The following is a 15,840-nucleotide window of genomic DNA, read 5'->3' on the forward strand; positions in this document are numbered from 1 at the left end:
ACGTTTCTGGAACATGGCCATACAGCCCGGAAAACTCACAGCAACTGAGGATCGGAAGGGTTGGCCAGTCTCAAAGCGACTAATTCTGCTCCGTCCAGAAATGGCAGGCTTCACGACGTTGGCCCAATTCAAAACAGATACGTCACGCACACAAAACGGGCACGAACCGACCCTCCAATCAGAGCCAGCGCCGGTACGAGAAGGCCGAGGGGTTTCCTTCGTCCAATCGGCGAAGGCGAAGCGCGTGACGTTGCAGGCTCGTGCGGGCGCGTTCGACGCACGGATGTCCGTTAGTGCCGAGGCGGCGCTTGCTTGAAGCGGGCCGGCGCGCGGCGGGGACTCACGGCTCCGAGGCAGCGGCGGCGGCTTCCCGCTTGTCTCGTCGGCGGGGGCGCCATTTTAATCGCCTCGGCCGGCCCTCCGAGAGCAGGAGAGTGAGCGAGAGGGACTCCGCCTGAGGAGGCCTCCGCCGCTGAGAGAGAGCGTCGGTCCGACATCGCCTAGGCCGCGGTGGGCGGAGCTTAGCTCGGAGTCAGTCGGCCGGCCCTCCTGGGCCCTGCGCGCTTTCGGGATGTCGGCCCAGGCCCAGATGCGCGCGATGCTCGACCAGCTGATGGGCACCTCCCGGGACGGTAAGGAGTGGCGCTGGTTCCTCAGGCTCCGCGGCGGCGGCGGGTAACGGGGGGGCAGATCACAAACAAGGCCTCGGCGGAGAGTGGCGGCGCCTCGGGCGGGGGGGGGGGGGGATCCTTCGCCTTCTTGGCTCGAGGCGGGGCTACGCTGCTGCCACTCAGTTATTGACCAGTATCATAGAATCTTAGAGTTAGAGGAGGCCCTGAAGAGCCATCCAGCCCAACCTCCCATGAAAGCACTCCCGACAGATGTCCACCCAGCTTCTGTTTAAAAAATCCCGGAAACTGAGACTTCACCGCGCTCCGAGGCAGCATCTTCCACTGATGAAAAATAATAATTTTAAAAAAACTTTATTTGTGTTGCTGTGAGTTTTCTGGACTGTATGGCCATGTTCCGGAAGCATTCTTTCCTGACGTTTCGCCCGCTTCTATGGCAGACATTCTCAGAGGTTATGAGGTCTGTTGGAAGCTAGGCAAGTGGGGTTTATAAATCTGTGGAATAACGTTCAGGGTGGGAGAAAGAACTCTTGTCTGCTTGAGGCAAGTGTGATAGTTGCAATTGGTCACCTTGATTAGCATTGACTAGCCTTTCAGCTTCAACATCTGGCTGCTTACTGCCTGGGGGAATTCTTTGTTGAGGTGTTAGTTGCCCCTGATTGATTCATGTCTGGAATTCCTCTGAACCAACCTGGACACAGCATATTATTTAAGAACTCAGAAATACTGAACCACTCAAACAACCACCATGTCAGACTACACAGAGAAGCCATTGAAGTCCACAAGCATGTGGACAATTTTAACAGAAATGAGGAAGCCATGAAAATGAACAAAATCTGACAACCAGTTTTCAAATACTTTAAAATCAGGACAGTAAATAAAAAACACCACTCAGAAAACAGGAATTCCAGACATGAATCAATCAGGGCCAGCTAACACCTCCCAACAAAGGACTCCCTCAGGCAGTAAACAGCCAGACCTTGAAGCCAAAAGGCTATTCAATGCTAATCAAGGTGGCCAGTTGCAACATTCACACCTGCCTCAAATACCTGCTTCCACCCTGAACATTCCACAGATATATAAACCTCAATTGCCTAGTTTCCAACAGACCTCACAACCTCTGAGGATGCTTGCCATAGATGCAGGCGAAACACCAGGAAAGAATGCTTCTGGAACATGGCCATACAGGCCAGAAAACTCACAGCAAGCCAGTGATTCTGGCCATGAAAGCCTTCAGCAACACAAACTTTATTTCTGTCTCCCCGATGGGGGACTCGGTTGCATGGGAAGAGAGAGGCAGTAGGCCTGAGGCAGTAGGCCTGAGGCAGTAGGCGAAGCGAGCAATTTGGTGAAGGAAAAGTGCCTCTTCTGAAGTCAGCCACACCACACTGTAGAATTAATGAGTTTGACGCCACATTCACTGCTATGGCTGTTTCATGGAATCCTGGGATTTGGAGTTTGGCGAGGCCTCAGCACTTTGCCAGAGAAAGGCCGAGACCATGCAAAAAACTACCAACATCCACGCTTCCACTGGATTGACGCATGACAATTAAAATGCATTAACTGTACACAAACAGATGCAGATTTTTCTGGAGACACCTGATAAGCCAGCAGGTGGTATAACAAAGGTCACCTCTACACTGTAGAGCAGGCATGGACAAACTTCGGCCCTCCGGGTGTTTTGGACTTCAATTCCCACCATTCCTAACAGCTGGTAGGCTGTTAGGAATTGTGGGAGTTGAAGTCCAAAACATCCGGAGGGCCGAAGTTTGCCCATGCCTGCTATCGAGTTCGACACTGCAGTTTGACACTGCATTAACTGCCATGTCTCAATCCAGTGGAATCATGGACGTTGTCTTTTGGTGAGGCATCACCACTTTAACAGACAATGGTAAAGATCTTGCAAAAACAACAACCACAACAAACCACCCTACAACTTCCATAGCATAGAGCAGTGTCAGTTAAAGTGGTGTCAAACTGTGCTAAATAGTTGTGCCATTAGTTAACATCTGGATGTGGAACCAACTGTTCTCCAGTTCATCTTGACTTATGACCGAAACAGCAGTTCACCTTATTCTCACTGGGAACAGAGAAAGTATTGACTTAATTTCAGCCACTGAAGCAATGATCTCCAACTTCTGGATCTCCAGGTGTTTTGGACTTGAAGTCCCAGCTGCCTCAGCCATTTTTAGCCAGTGGTCGGAGATTCTGAATGCTGAAGTCCAAAACACCTGAAGAACCATAGTTTGGGAGTCACAGCACTAAGCAACTATGTCTCTTTAAATGGCTGACTGACTGGGAATCTGACCCAAACCAGCATTTCAAGTAATGTTGAGATGTATAGATGCATTCTTATATTGGGTTTGTTTCCTGTTTAGAAAATTAGTTTTGCTCTTTAATTTTTCTTTGATAACAAGTTAACTAATTGAAATAAAATAAGCTTTCACAAGGGGCAACCATTGCAAGATGTATTATAGTACAGCTGCAACAGGTAAGCATATATTTGGTAACTTATATGTATTTTTGAATAGAATTCAGAGCCGTTTTATGTATTGGGCAGCATTATGGTTCACATTAAAACTCCTTTTATTACATACATTTTCTGAAAATAATTATGGAGATAATATTGAGGGATGAAAGTGCTGGAATATGTATGTTTGATACTGAGCTAGCCTTAAAAAAATAAGTCATTGGCTTCCTAGTCAGCGTGATCCATCAGTTAAGTGATTTAACCCAAATCTTCTCCTTAGGTTCATATATTTTTATCATTGCAAAATGATATGTTTTGTAGGGATGTCATGATTGAAGTAAGTATATATGAACCCTTTACTACCTTATTCACATTTGCATAGCATCCCATTGTAACGAATAAAATTCATGTTATTCAGTGTAAACTGTGAATCCTTTCTGGTAATGTGGCTGTTTGGCTAATTATTTCTGTTTGTATATTTTTGAGGTTTTATTGTTTTTAATATATATGTTTACATTGTCTTTGTTGTTATTCTGTTGTCTATTTTTATTATGAAGGCTTTTGAAATTATTATTATCCTGAAGTATGCTGAAATTTCAAACTATATGTGAGATTAGGAATTAGAGTAAACTCATGTCACTTGCCTTCTAGTTGTCTGTATGTTTACACATAATGATAACTCAGAATTCTGGCTTTGAGTTTCAGGGCAGTGTGGTTGTGTATGCTATCTAACAATTCCTACTTAACACTTCATAGTAATAGTTGCTAGGAATACAGGACACAGTAAAAGTAATTAATGCAGCAGTACGACTACATACGCGATCTCAGGTAAAACATCAAAGTAACTGTTGATGAAAAGCCAAGCAAAAGATATTAGCTTTGAATATAAAACATATCAAACACTCTGGGAATCTTTTTTCCTATAAGTGAGTCAGTATCACTATAAAAATCATTTTCCTCGTTGATATCAATTTCATCTTGAAAAAATCAGGCATTTGTGAGCAGAAAAGCCTTCATGTTCTAGATTCCAAGTGATAAAATTGTGTCAAAGCATCTTAACAGCACTTTATGTTGTGCCAAGAAACAAACAGCAGGCCAGTGGAGCTGGTTCAGAATTGGTGAAAATTTGTTTCTTGAACCTAATACCAATTGCTAGCCTTGGAGGTACTGTACCTTTAATTGATGGAATTTGTTTCTTAATAGTCTACAAATTGTTACAGTAGTACAGTCTCAGTTAGCAGAGTTTGGACAATAGCAAAGAGGGATAGCTTGTCACATTAAAGTAAGCTGGTAAAAACATTATTCATATGCCTCATGTTATTGGTAATATAGAGTAAGGTCCAGATTTAGCAGAGTCCCTGATTTAATAATCTTTAAGGCTATTCTATCTAGATCAGATTGAATACTTTGTTTAAGCCATCAGCACTTTCATTTTGCCTGAATCCGTTTTTATTACAATAATGCTATGTTTTCCTCCACAAATGAAAATATTCAAATCAACTGAAAAGTATAAGTATGGCAGATAACTCAGTCATCATAGTGGAACAAAGTAACAGAATAATGTGGGTCTTTCCAGGACCACCTGAAGATGCCAAATTCTTAGATCTGTCCCATTATATATACTGTAATGCTGAAATGTAATTGTGCCCCTTATATAAAATGGCAAAATCAGTATTTGCTTATTGAGTTTTTTGTGGGGGGGCTGCAAATGATTGAGTCGGTGGATACAAAACTTTTGGGTATAGAATGCTGACTAAGCTTATGACCTCTCATGTAGTCCATTGCTGACCCCAGGAAAATATTAATTGCTTTCCCCCTTAACTGCAATCCAGTGAAAAGATAAAATATAGTTAGATCTTTTCAGATACTAGTGCACAGCCTCTATATTTGCTGGACCAGTATTTACTGTAGGCATTTTCTTGGTCCTCCAGTGCAACATTATATTATTGGTCTAGAAGTCCTTCACTTCAATAAGGATCGCTATTCACAGTTTTGTGTATTCACACAAAGTTTGGAAACATATCCCCTGCATATACAAGGATTGTATAGGATTTTATTTAATTTATATCTTGCATTTTTTTCTGGGAATACATCACTTCAGATGACTTGAGTAACATTTTTAAAAAATATAGATTGTGAAATCCTAGGCAAAAAGATAAAGAACCATAGCATAAATGCTATTATGCAAATTATATATTCCTTAAGCATCACTTTCTAAATCTTTCTTTTGGAAAAACAGTAGAGCCACATGATGCTCTGCTACCTATCACAGAAAGACAATCTAGGAGGCAGGTGTGGAAAGTGATCCCCATACCACATACTTTTGGAGGTGAAAACTAATTTAGTTTTCAGCTGTTTGGGATGCTAGTTGTCCATCTTGGGAGCAGGTATGAACATTTGCCCCTGTGTCATCTTTGCCAATCCCTGCTCTAGAATTACTGTAGTGTTTCATTGGACTCTGCAGAAAATGCTTCAGCTGTACACTTCAAAAAGGAAAATCAGCCTGTTTGACAAAGCTTTCAGTTGCTGCTTTGTTATCAGTCAATGTTTATTTTCATACCTATTATATACATATATACATACATATATATATATATATATATATATACACACACACACACACACACACACACACACACATACACTACATTTACAGCAACATAATCTGCTGTCAGTATGGAAGTATTAGAGTCTGATCCTGTTGCTTACCAATTTCAGTTCTAGGTTCATGTTGAAGCCTAGATTGAAGCGTCTGCATAAATAGTTACAGTATATACGCATGTCTGGAGTTTCCTTGTTTCTTGGAAAATCTTCAAGCACTGCAAACTGGAGCTCATTTCATGGCAAAAGTTTCCAAGGCTTTAAAGGGCTCCTTAACACTGATTAGGCACAAAAGGTAGAAGAAGCTCAGCAGTCCAGATGAGGAGCCTGCAGGGCCAAATTAGGCCTGTGGACCACACATTGCCTTTTACTGATGTCAAGCAAGGTTAACCAAAAAAAATAGCTATTCCACACAACATGTGAAGCAAAGCTTCCAGTTTTGAAATTATTGCACAGTATGGTCCAAAGCAATCCTGAAGCGCGCACACAGTATGTAGATAGGTAGTTCCCTACAAAACTAAGTAATGGGCCTAGAATTATTTAAATGGTCAGCTTGTTGTTATTCTACTGTGTTATATTACTTGTTATATTACTAGGAAGTTAAGAATGTAGTTTTGCAATTTGTTTTGTTTTCAGTGAGATTCCTTGTAAAAAGTATCAAAATAACATCTTTTATCAAGACATTTTGTCCTAATGGTTTGAGGGATTATATTTTGAAAATCATTAGCTTAGCTTCCCTTTCCAATAAAAATCCTTAAGATGACTTATAGTATGTTCTATACTTTGCAAACTGATTCAGCATTAGTAAAGGCATTTCGGTTGTGGAATCACTGACACTTTTAAGTCAGCAATTGGATTTATACAATTTTCAGTTTACCTGAGAACAGCTATTCCAGAATGCAAATGGGGAACCGTCCCCACAGATTCCCATGTGCTTTCCTAAAGTACTGCCATTTATTTTTATCAACTCCTTTTTCAACAATACAGGAGAGGCTGCGCTTTTAAGGTGCTGAACTAAAAACTGTTGCCATTATCTCTATTTAAAGTAGTGATTAAACTTGTGGCTTCTACCAGCCCTTTCTGTATCACTGAGCCAAGGAAAGATTATTATAGGAACAGGTCTAAGATAAGATCTAGGATTCCTAATCTCTCTTTTTAGTACCAAGCTAGGAGAGCCTTGGAAGCAGAATCGATAGAAACCTCTACTGGTTGGAGGTTCTCATGTCCCTGTTATGCACGTTGTTTCTGAAGATTAATCCAGGAATTTTTAAAAGGCAGCCTTTCATGATAATGGGGATCAGGATTCACTATTCAACCTTATTGTGGTTTCAGCAGTTCCCACAGTTTGGACAAACTCTGCTGTAGAACATTGTCGGCAAATATATGGCTTCATAGAACATCCAACATTGCCTCTGAGATCAGAACTGACCTGCTGTGTACTTTCATAAAGGCAGTAAAATGCCAGCTGAGAGAAAATTCCATCCCAGAATAACATGAAGCCACCCATACTTATCCAGTTTTATGGGTAGTGTACTAATACAAACTAGAGACACAGAAGGTATTTTAAAAGCAGATGTTATATGTTGTCTTGTTACTACTTATGTTGATTTGTCAGACTTTTTGACATGGGCTTTTCAAAAGAGATTTATTACATACAATTGGAATATGCTTGTCTTGATGAGATCTGCTCTTTGCCTGGAAAGCATTGATAACTTATCAAGAAGGACTGAATAATTAGTTATGGGCAAGCCCTTTACACTCCTGTGAAGATTCCCTTAGAACATAAAGACATTTGGAGATTTTGTGGGAATCACCTTTGCTTAATTGTTAATATGTTGATTACGTATGTTGCTTTCAACTAGTACAACACAGTTCTCATAAAAAGACCAGCGAGCAAAAGTAAAAATTTTCTAGGACAATTCCATCGAGTTTGCACATTTTGATAATGTAATATTTTATAGAATTCTTTGTGACGAAACTGTATTAAATCAGAAAAAATGATACATTAGTCAGCCCTTTTTAGTATCCTGGAAATTAGAGGGGCTTTTTGGGGGGGGGGGGGGGGAATCCTAGTAAATTTTTATATTTAAAACACCTTTTTTCCTGCATAGCTGCCATTTATGAAGGTGCTTTGAACAATATATTTACATGAATGCCAGTTGGTCATCTGTCCAGTAACATCATTGGTTTTAATTTATATTCTTTTTAGTGGCTATGGGGAACTGATTAGCTCATATAAGAAGAGCACAAAGGACATATGTGCCCTCACAGGTGTTTTTGTACATCTTTGTGCTACCAAATATACTTCAAATTTACTGCTACCAAATCTGCTATCTCCAGTTTTTGCCCTGCTGCCCATATTGGCTCAGCATTCCTCAACAGCAGCATGTGACATACATAGACACATCACATACTTTCTGATAACCTCTTCATGGGTATTGATGACGGTTTCTAGGAGCTGATCTCTGCTTCGTGGGCACTCCTGGAGTTTGTTCAGAGACCTCTGCATGGTGTAGTGGCTGGTGTCAGAGGGTATTCAAAAGAGCATTCAGAAAAGTGACTGGAAAACAAGTGGTTGTTTTCAATTGAAAGTATGTTAACATAAATATAACAATTCTTAAATACACATTAAAAATGCTAGCAAAGGGATGAGACTAAAAGAAAGAGGAAGGGGAGACAAGATTAGAAAATATATAGAATGCAAAAATAGGGACGGGAATATGCATTAATCTGTAATCATATGTCTGCTTTGTTGGAGTAGCTTAATGAAAAATACATTCATGTGTCACTAAAACTTTAAGATCTTCTGACTATCAAACAATGGACAATAAATGTTCTGTGTTTCCATCCTTGACATATATATTTTCTATCTACATTAAATGCATGCAGAATGTAATCATGTTAATCAACATTTAAGTTCCAGGTTGTAAGAATGCAATCAAAAAGTATATATGTATCTACAAATACTTACATTTTTCCATTCAATTATTTCATAATTTAAGGTAGAATTAATTTAAATAAATTATACAAAATGAAATAAAATTTAAAATGAAATGAAGTATGCAGGGTGTGGTGGGTGGCAAGATGAGTGCACGTGTTTGTGTGCAAATGCGCAAGTACGTAGAAATAATCTCTCCTTGCTAACATTTTATTTTGCCCTTAACGCTGTGATAATATTATATATGAATCCTAATATCTTTAGTGTTAGTGTCATGTTTGTAGTAGCAATATTAGCAGGGAAACAGTGGATCGATCTTAAAAGAATGAGATGGTTAAATGTGTATTGTCAATCTCTCATTAAGTTACGATTGCATATCTTGAAATACAGAATGTCCACAGTATGTTTCAACAGTGCAAAATATATGTGCTGATAAAAAAATTGATTATAGTATTTAGTTTTGTTTACTGTGGCTTTATTTAATTGAAAACGTGTTTTCTTAAATATGTAGTGAAAATGAAATCTGGATGTTACTTTAATATTACAATAGTCTCCACTAGACTGTGATTTGGTGGGGTATGAATCTGTTTAGCATTTATGAAGGGTTAATTTTCCAAAATTTGAAGAGATTAAATGTAAGCATAGTAAGAATTGTTCTCGCGGTATTCCACCACAAGAGATGACATTATACAGTTACTTCCATCTCTGTTTAGTACATTATCTGGAAATATGGTTTGGGCCAGACTTCTTACCAAAATGTAAGCTGCTGTTTCTGGAGATGAACAGTTTGTGGTAATATATATTCATTCCAGCTATTATAAGAATATACCTTTCTGAGGGCATAAGAACAGTAAAAACTGATTCCCATTTTATCCTAAAATGTTAAATATCTTGTTAATTTTGAGTGACGATGAAGGAGCTAGAATATCTACTGAATCTAATTTGTCTTTTAAATAGGAAAGCACAACACTGTATTCAGTTTGTTTATAATTTTACAAGACTCTTGGAGAGTTCATTTTATGTAACAATTTGCATTTTGAAATGTTACAACCGATGAAAAAACCAAAAGCTATCAGCAAAGCTGTAAAATCATTTGGATTCTAAGCATCAGGATACATTTGAGACTCAACATCAGATTTTTAGATTCTTGGGTAAAGTGAAGGAAACAGGATGCGATGAACAATCCAAAATATTGATTCTTAGCAGTTAAAATATTTTTTCAAGCCATACTATAGTGAACACTATTTCTTTTAGGAAACTCTCCCCTGAATAACAGGCTAGCACATTGCTGTCAGACACAGAATTAGTTCAGGTTTCCCATACTCATAACATTTTACATGTTTCTCTAGATGCTTTAATGAAAATGCTGGCAGAGTTTATTATATACAAACTGAACAATCTGGCCCCTTGTTTTATTTATAAAGGTTCAATGTATCTATGCCTGCCTACTTCATTCTGCAAGGGAGTGTCAGAAAGGCCCCGCATTCGCCGAGCCGTGAGTTATTGCTAACTTTTCAGATGTGTTAATTAATGTGGAACCAGCAATTTGTGTATTTAAAAACAAAGAAAAAGAGGAAAAGTGGTGGGAAAATGCCCCAGTTCCTCAAATATTTTGCAGTAGCAGGCATGACTTTTAAAGGCAACTTTAAATTTTCAATAGCATAAATATATTAAATCTAGAGATCTAGCTCCTGAAAACCTATTGTTGAACTACTCTGAAGCTGTTCTAGTTTGTTAATTATTAATTAGTCTCTTGATACACATTGATTTCTGAAATATTCAGTTTAAGTGGAATGGAGCCCATCTGAAAATGTTACACTATGTTCTGTGTAGGCCAGATAGTAAAAATTTGGAATTACACAATGGAGTGATTAGATCAAGCATTTAGAGTATAGAGAACATTGTACATACTTCAATTGCCTGTTTCAAATGTATTGGAATGAGACAGTGACTGCATTTCTAATGGCAGATAGAAAGGTCAGTGGGACTGGGATAAAGTTACAAACATTTCCTTTTCCCAGTAACTCATAATCTGCTTCAGTAATTCACCAGTAGGTTTTCATTTTACATAATTACAATTTAATAGTCAAGTTCTTTAAGAAAGAAACCTTGAATAACATGAGTTGTATTACTGCTGCTGTATCTTTAGATCGAAAAATATTTTTACAGCGACTTCCTTTTTCAGTCTGACGTAGTAATTATCTACTGTTCCCTTTCCTCAAGGGAATTACATCCATGCAATAAATCAGTAGTTAGGTGTTGAGTTTTCCTAATGTTTCCAACCTTGTTCACAGATGTGATTGATTAGACTTGCAATTGGACTTCAATGTGTGGTAAGCAGGCTGATGCTTTTGTGTCTATAGTAGTCTCTGTTAATGCAGATGCGGTGTGTTCAGCTTATGGAGTTTCAGCACTTATATACTGCTGTTTTTAGGCATTTTTATTCCAGTGTTCCAGGTTTAGAAAAACACTTCACTCTAAAGCACTAATGCCGTGAAAGAGGTCTTGAAGAAATGGTGGCCGACATTCAGTAAACCCGCAAGACATGTTTTATAGATGCTTACAAGACTGTTCATGCTAATGGCAAGTGCAGTCCATATTAATATAAGTAAAATCAATATTTGTACATGTTTTCATAAAATAGTGTTAATTTTTTACTTTGTTTTCATGTGATGTATAAAATAATTACTACATATTACCCATTACAGTACTTAGATTAAAAATCATATTAGCTCTTCAGAATCTGATTTGTACATTTCTTTTTGTGTGAAATAGAGAAAGGTCATTTGAACAGAAGCAAGGGTATGCTATGTATTTTTCTAATCAGAAATGTATTTTTCTGTGTTACAGGGGATACTACCCGTCAGCGAATCAAATTCAGTGATGACAGAGTGTGCAAAAGTCATCTTCTCAACTGCTGTCCTCATGATGTCCTCTCTGGAACCGTGCGTAAATTATATTATTATTTGGCAGTGTTTTTTCCTTATAGCAAAAATGGTTTAAAATGTTAAAAAATGTATGATCCAGAATGATGTCTTACCTTTGTAGGGGTGGTGTGATAATTTCATGAGTTTCTGATTGAGTTATGTTCACCTTTTTGTGAGTTATAAGAGTGTCTGGATTAAAATATTCACTGAATGTAATTATCTGATATTTTTGTCAGTTAAAATGGTTGGAGAAGAAATATAGTACAGTAGAGTCTCACTTATCCAAGCCTCACTTATCCAAGCTTCTGGATTATCCAAGCCATTTTTGTAGTCAATGTTTTCAATATATCGTGATATTTTGGTGCTAAATTCGTAAATACAGTACAGTAGAGTCTCACTTATCCAAGCTAAACGGGCCGGCAGAAGCTTGGATAAGCAAATAACTTGGATTATAAGGAGGGATTGAGAAAAAGTCTATTAAATGTCACATTTCGTTATGATTTTACAAATTAAGCACCAAAACATCAAGTTTTACAACAAATTTGACAGAAAAAGCAGTTCAATATTTATTAATTTAGCACCAAAACATCGCAATGCTTGTGGAACATGGCCAGACAGCCTGGAAAACTGACAACAACCCTGTGATCTGGGCCATGAAAGCCTTTGACAACACAGGAGGAGCCAGCCAGCGAGTGGGTGAGCGAGGAGGACTTTTGGAGCCCTCCTTGCTCACCCGCCTGCCCGTGCCTCGGCTCCCTCACATGCTGGGGCCGGCAGCACCAGCACCCAGCATGGAGGAGGATCCAGCCAGAGAGTGGGTGAGCGAGGAGGGCTCCAAAAGTCCTCCTTGCTCACCCACCCGCCCGTGCCTCAGCTCCCTCACATGCTGGGGCTGGCAGCACCGGCATCCAGCATGGAGGAGGAGCCAGCCAGCAAGTGGGTGAGCGAGCAGGACTTTTGGAGCCCTCCTCGCTCACCTGCCCACCCATGCCTCGGCTCCCTCACATGCTGGGGCCGGCAACACCAGCACCCAGCATGGAGGAGGAGCGAGAGAGCGAGCCCACCCTCCATCCCTCGCTCACTCATCCGGCTGGGTTCCAGCAGCACTGGGATCTGGCGGGGTAAGTGAGGGGAGGGGGAGGAATTTGGCTCGAATTGCCCGGACGCTCAAACGAGCAGGGCTCGATTTGGCGGGGTTTTACTGTAATTACAACATAATATTACTGTGTATTGAACTACTTTTCCTGTCAAATTTGTTGTATAACATGATGTTTTGGTGCTTAATTTGTAAAATCATAACCTAATTTGATGTTTAATAGGCTTTTCCTTAATCCCTCCTTATTGTCCAAGATATTCGCTTATCCAAGGTTCTGCCGGCCCATTTAGCTTGGATAAGTGAGACTCTACTATCTCCGTGATCGCCTCCTCTCCTACGAACCAACGCGAACCCTGAGATCATCCGGGGAGGCGCTCCTCTCGCTCCCGCCTGTGTCTCAAATGCGGCTGGTGGGGACGAGGGAGAGGGCCTTCTCGGCGGTGGCCCCCCGGCTCTGGAACTCTCTCCCTAAGGAGATCAGGTTAGCTCCTTCCCTGCCCATTTTCCGCCGGGAATTAAAAACATGGATGTTCCAGAGCGCGTTTGAATGAACAGGCCCAATACAGCTGGCATTAGAATGCTTCTCTCTGTTTTAAGGGCGTACGGCACTTTATCACTCATTTCCATGTCACTGCACTTTATGAAACCTGTCCCCGCTGGTTTGTTTTTAATTCTCTGATTTTATTGCTTGGATTTTAATGTATTTATTATTTATTTTGTGAATCGTTGGAATGTTTTTGGTCAAATGTCTTGTGTTGTTGTTTTTGGGCTTGTCCCTGTTGTGAACCGCCCCGAGTCCCTTCGGGGAGATGGGGCGGGATATAAAAATAAAGTTTATTATTATTATTATTATTATTATTATTATTATTATTATTATTATTATTATTATTAATGTATTGGATATTCTGGAAAATGTGTACTGAAATCCAGATGGAGATGACATTGCATTCCCTATCTTATCATAGCAAAGAGAAGCTTGATCCTAAAGATTCTGTTTTGACCTGAGATCTTTTATTTTAATCTGTAGGCAAAGGAATATTCTGGCACCTTAGAGACTAACTGAGAGAATGAAGCTGGTGGCATAAGCTTTCATAGAATAACTACTTCATCTAATGTATCTGAGGAAGTAGATCTAGTCTACAGAAATGCTGCCAGCTTTGTTCTCTTAAGTCTCTGCAAACTAACACAGCTGTGTCTTTGAATTTTAATCCATTTTGTGCACACTGTGTCATTTATTTGTATCAATTTCTAGCATTATTACATATTTTACTCAATTATTCCTGTTGCTGGTTATTTATTTTAAGACATTTTTGTGTCTTTCTGTTGTCATTTCCAGTTTCTGCCCAGGTTAGTAGAGATCCTTTCCTATTAGCATCTTAGAAGTAGCATTTCGAAGGACTTTTGTAATTGTGGTAATTTATTTGAAACAATACATTGGAACAAATAAAACACTTTAATGTTATACACTGATAGGCTGCAGTCTGTGGTCCCTTTTGATAACAAAGAAAGATCCAACCTGGAATTAATTTTATCCAGTGCAAAAAAGGTAATGCCAATTCCTTTTTGGTGTTAGAAGTGTAATATTGGGGATCCATTGTTTCATGGCTCTCAGGAATGTTTCCCAAACCAACTCTGGGCATTGTGTAAATCAAGTCATCCCCTTTGATGTCAGTAGGAGGGAACTGAATCAGTAAAAGAAAGGAAAAAAAGAAATACTTGAGAAGAAAAAGAGAAATGGAAACACCGTTATTTACCCACTATCACACTTGTAATCTCAAGGGGTTTGGATTTATTAGAGGATACAACCTCAGAGCTCCTGACACAGAATAAACGATTGCCCTACCTGGCATTCAACAATGTATTTTCAACAATTTGTGTGTACAATAATTAATTCTGTACTCTGATTGAAAGAAGATGGTCTTTCACTATTTGAAATGAGTGAAATTGGTTTTGGTGCTCAAAATGGGGGTGGCATATTCTATTTTCTGGGGAAGTAATCTAGGAACTAAACCTATGTCATATTATAAAATAATGACTTTCAAATGGTCAGGTCCTATAACAAAGTTGATATGTAGTTGTGAAGCACGTTCATCGGGAACTAGGTTTTGAGAAAAGGTCTCTCTGGTGCCTAAAGTGCCCCAAAGAGGATCAAAACCATGACACATTCCTGGCTCTCCCTTGCTATGCTTTAGAGGTTTTTTTGTTAATAGAGAGGTGCACCATGGGGGTAGAGGTGTCCAAGGCTCAATGAGGGATCAATGCAGCCCCTTAGGCCCAAACAGTTGCCTGTTTCTGGTGTAGTGGAATTGTAGAGGTTGAATTTTAAAACCTCTGGGACGCCAGTTGTTCTAGAAACTAGATCTGTTCTGAAGACTGCCAGTTCACCAGCTGTCACCTAAACTATTTTGTGCCTTTTGAAATGTTTTTTTCACAGCAGTCTGACAAGGTTAGAATTTTTAAACAAAATGTCAGAAATCCTCTCCAAATTTTTTAATTCCACTAGAACAGTGGTTCCCAAACTTATTTGGCCTACCACCCCCTTTCCTCTATCTATCTATCTATCTATCTCTCTCTCTCTCTCTCTCTCTCTCTCTCTCTCTCTCTCTCTCTCTCTATATATATATATATATATATATATATATATATATATATATATATATAACTCAGCGCCCTGGAAATTAATTTTTTTAAAAAATTAATAGCATTTAAACAGAATGATATATGTACCTGTGGTCATCACCGCTCCCCTGGATTGCTGCAGTACCCACCAGGGGGCGGTAGCGCCCACTTTGGGAATCACTGCACTAGAATATTTAGGTGAAATCATTCTTAATAGTATGCATTGTGAATACACGTTGAGTCTTTTCTTTACTTGAAATATGGGCTCTACTCTGATTTCCATTATCCATATCACAGTTGATTGACTGGAGTTCAAATAAAATTTTCTTGAAAGAAAACTAGAATTCCTTATGATGTTAGATTCCTTTAGGAAGCAGTGGCAAAGGATAGTGGAGCTGAGTTTGTACATCTTCTGGTTTGAGTTTATCTCTCAGGTATAGCAACATATAGGGCTTTATCAGACTAACGTTTTAAAGTGACTTTTTTCGTGTCTTCTGCCTTCTGCAGAATTCTGAGAAATGTAGTTTGGGAAGGCAAGAACCTCTAGCTGAGAATTGCAA

General features: G+C 39.3%; 1 protein-coding gene across 4 annotated transcripts in view; it reads left to right on the forward strand.

Annotated features, from left to right (window-relative positions):
- The first annotated feature begins 255 nt into the window (after positions 1-255).
- Positions 256-15,840, forward strand: part of luc7l2 (LUC7 like 2, pre-mRNA splicing factor) — a 29,590-nt gene continuing 14,005 nt past the window's right edge. Inside the window, exons 1-3 of one of the 4 annotated variants that reach the window (XM_062980996.1) lie at positions 256-632; positions 10,063-10,133; positions 11,489-11,583. In XM_062980996.1, the coding sequence (XP_062837066.1) occupies positions 10,076-10,133; positions 11,489-11,583 (153 nt within the window). In that variant the 5' untranslated portion in view covers positions 256-632; positions 10,063-10,075. The other 3 variants (XM_003228280.4, XM_062980997.1, XM_062980998.1) reach the window with 3 other exon arrangements.

This window comes from Anolis carolinensis, chromosome 5, assembly GCF_035594765.1.
Source record: "Anolis carolinensis isolate JA03-04 chromosome 5, rAnoCar3.1.pri, whole genome shotgun sequence".
Taxonomy (NCBI): Eukaryota; Metazoa; Chordata; class Lepidosauria; order Squamata; family Dactyloidae; genus Anolis; species Anolis carolinensis.